The sequence below is a fragment of the Phalaenopsis equestris genome, unplaced genomic scaffold, assembly GCF_001263595.1.
Source record: "Phalaenopsis equestris unplaced genomic scaffold, ASM126359v1 Scaffold000094, whole genome shotgun sequence".
NCBI lineage: Eukaryota > Viridiplantae > Streptophyta > Magnoliopsida > Asparagales > Orchidaceae > Phalaenopsis > Phalaenopsis equestris.
The window spans coordinates 4,848,565-4,851,892 of record NW_018164536.1 but is presented as its reverse complement, the minus strand read 5'-3'; the positions used below and the strand labels follow the sequence as shown (position 1 = coordinate 4,851,892).

At 32.6% G+C, this 3,328-nt stretch overlaps 1 protein-coding gene across 3 annotated transcripts in view; it reads right to left on the bottom strand.

Annotated features, from left to right (window-relative positions):
• Window positions 1-2,256, bottom strand: part of LOC110020269 (synaptotagmin-3-like) — a 7,571-nt gene extending 5,315 nt beyond the window's left edge. For all 3 annotated transcript variants that reach the window (XR_002293511.1, XM_020718313.1, XM_020718312.1), the window contains exons 1-4: window positions 2,171-2,256; window positions 2,007-2,081; window positions 1,765-1,841; window positions 1,067-1,316 (exon numbers count right to left, since the gene is read on the bottom strand). Coding sequence is in view for 2 of the 3 variants with exons in the window: in XM_020718313.1 (XP_020573972.1) it covers window positions 1,067-1,316; window positions 1,765-1,841; window positions 2,007-2,039 (360 nt within the window). In the remaining variant the exon portion in view is untranslated. The remainder of the gene's footprint in view (window positions 1-1,066; window positions 1,317-1,764; window positions 1,842-2,006; window positions 2,082-2,170) is intronic.
• Between the last annotated feature and the right edge of the window lie 1,072 nt (window positions 2,257-3,328).

Genomic DNA, 3,328 nt, shown 5'->3' with positions numbered 1-3,328 from the left:
GGTTCGAATGTCAATTCCACCACAACTTTTCCTCTATTTCTTTTGTTATGTGAATCATTTGGGTTCATGTTCTTGAGAAGATCAAGAGTGAATTGCTTCATCTCATAAGGAGTAAGTGAATTAAGTGACACAACTTGCATGCCCAGTTTATCATGGGCTTTGACCTACAAAATAGGACACAGCACTATTAGTTATCAAGTGTCAAAAAACTTCCCTAACTATTCACATGGCTATATTTGTCCTAGAATCTATAAAAGCGTTAAATTAGTTTTCAAATTCTTTAAATTGGGGTTGAAATAGACATCCATTGGGATTATCTCAGCTCATATTGAAAGATTTTTTGGATTAAATTGATACTTCTATAGAATCTAAGACTAAAATGATCCCCTGTAAAGAGTAAGAAAACTATTTAACACTTTTCTCATAATTTTTCATATGAAAAATCATAATGATATCCAACCAATTATACTTTATCATTTTAATTACCAAAGTTTTACATACATACCATTCAATTCTCATGTATTTGCATATTAACATCTATACTTCAATTTTTACATGCACGCCACCTTACCTTTGCATGAAATGATGTATTTCACTTTTTAAATGTTAAAATGGTGGGATTTTTTATTTGATATGCGATATGATAGATTTGGGTGGTCTAAATGTAAAAAGCAAAGATTGGGTGTTAGATATGTAACTACACAGGAATTGGATAGTATGTATGTAAATGCCCCATCATTTTAAAGAGGCAATCACATACATAGCATGCGATTCTTATGAATTTACATATATCACACTACTTTCATATTCGCACACAGAGAACCCAAATCTTTAATATCTCATAAAAAATAGCATTATTTAGTAATTTTTAAAAGTGAAATACACATTTTCATGCACTAGGTAAAGCGCCAAAGTGCTATATATGTAAATATAAAAGTTTAGGTGTGAGATATGTAAATACATGAGAAATGTGTGCTACATATGCAAATTTCTCTAAATTTTAAAACAATTTGAATGCAAAAAGATGCCTTTAGAAGAAGACAAAGAGGTCAACAGGAAGCTAAACCTTTTCCCAGTCAAACAAATGTAGCTGAAGAACTTGGGTTCGAGGATCCTTCACAATAAGCTTGAAAGTCTCATTCCATTCAGGGTTAAGATTGCTCATCTTCACCGAAGTTTTCTTGGATGGCAGTCTTTCACCACTCAAACTTAGTTTCACGTAAGGATCAGATTTACCGAGGATATCCATTTTCAAGAGGTTTAGCGCACGCACGACCTTCACATGTAGTATTCCAACAGGTTTCTTCGTGGCACCGCTGAAAACACAAAGTTAAAAAAAAAAATCATGCAATAAGTTGACAACTGATTGAACTAATAAATAAATGGAGAACTGCGTCAAAATGGTCCTCAGAATTCTTGCAAGATGACATTTTTAATTCCAAAGTTATAAAAGTGTCTATTTAGTCCCAGACTCTTCTAATATGGCTTGAAATAGTCCATTAAAAAAGCCAGGGGACTAATTTACCCTGTGTAAATAGCCAAGGGACTATTTTAGCACTTCATTCTAAATAAATGTCAGCATGCAACTTGTAACTTCTCGAACAATTTACATAAAAAAGATAGAAATTAAGTTATGTTCATCTAGTAAAAGCATTTACTCTTAAAGAACAAAATTTCATACAAAGTTGAGCTACAAGAAGTAACTCATTGAGAACAAAAGCGAAGGAGAAAAAACTCGTCCTAATTCTAGATGGTGAGAATTACCTAGCATTATCCAGAATTTTTATCTCCAAATCTTTAGGCCAATGGTAGAGTTTTGAAATTTCGGAAGCAATTTTGTCCTTAAAAGAAAATTTCATATAGATTATGGTTAGTTTCAATCCAATTTTGAAGTATGTTAAAAACTTATTTTCTAGAATTAATAGTAAGAAAACAAAAATAATCATGCCAGACTTCAATGTAAACTATGCTTCCCAGATTAATGTAGATTATGGAAGTTTGAAGACCTGAACAAAGCGATATAATACAGGAATGGCCATGATGTCTGCCCCAAGTAGTTTGAGTCCAAAGTCAAGATAAGGCTGCAATAGAAGAAGAAAAATGAAAAATTATTTGGAAAAAAGATTTAAAAATGTTCACTTGAGCAAAAAACCATTCCTAGTATAATTACCTTTTCCACCAAAGAAACACTTATGCTTGAAAAACATGGGAAACTTGGAACAAGTGGCTTTAGAGTAATACGAGGTGCCAAGAATATTTGTAAATCCAACAACTATAAAAAATTCGAAAAATGGTTCAAAGATTAGGCCTTTTTTAGGACATTTACATGCAAACCACACAATTCTTATGCAGTTACATATCTAACACTAAAACTTTACTTTTTACATTAATACCACTAAAATATTTCTTTTCACATAAAAAAATGCCATCAATTTAACTTTAAGTGAAATGCACATTTTCATGCATAGGTAACATTTTCATGCATAGGTAAGGTGTTCATGCATAGGTAAGGTGTTAGATATGTAAATTCATAGGAGATGAGTGGTACGTATGTTAATCATCCTTTTTTTTCTTTTTTAGAAACACACAGTCCGTTTTATCATATCGTTTAGTGGCTTACCTGTACATTGAATTTAAGGGAAAACAGTTTTAGAGCCACGTTGACATTGCAATTACCAGCCCATCGAAGTCTAGGCTCAATAAGTAGTTCATTCTCTTGAGTTTCTACAACTTTAACACCTGTTGGAATTAAAGAACAGATTGAACATTCTCAATAAAAAGAGTAAGAACTAAACATTTAAACTAATTTATATTAAATGCATCAGTTCAGATAAGCTCAATAGAAGACCAAGAACAAGGCAATTCACAGCAATATATCAAATCTGAAAATATATTAGGGCTTCTAGAAGGTGTTTAGGAAGAGAATTTAGCAAGGAGGTGGTTGTGAAATGGCAAGGGAATGAGACTATGGGAGGTTGACGGTATTTGGAAGGGGAGAAGAGGCGTTTGGCAGCTGTCCAGGTGGAAAACAGCGAGTCTAACGATGGAACAACGAAAAGATACAGACGGCAAGAAGAAATCCGCATGTTCTTGAGCAATATACAAACACAACACTTGCAAAAGAAACAGAATATAATGCTCTGAAAAATAAAAAAAATAGAGAGTTTCCAAAGCACAAAAACAATAGCTAAAGTCTGTCAAAACAAGAAAATAATAAAATATAAATAATTTCCTCTCAAATATCCTAATTTTACTTAAAAAAATATTAAATATGGACCCACGGGGGTCTGACTACTATAGCAGCAATGAGAATCCCGCACCCACTTCT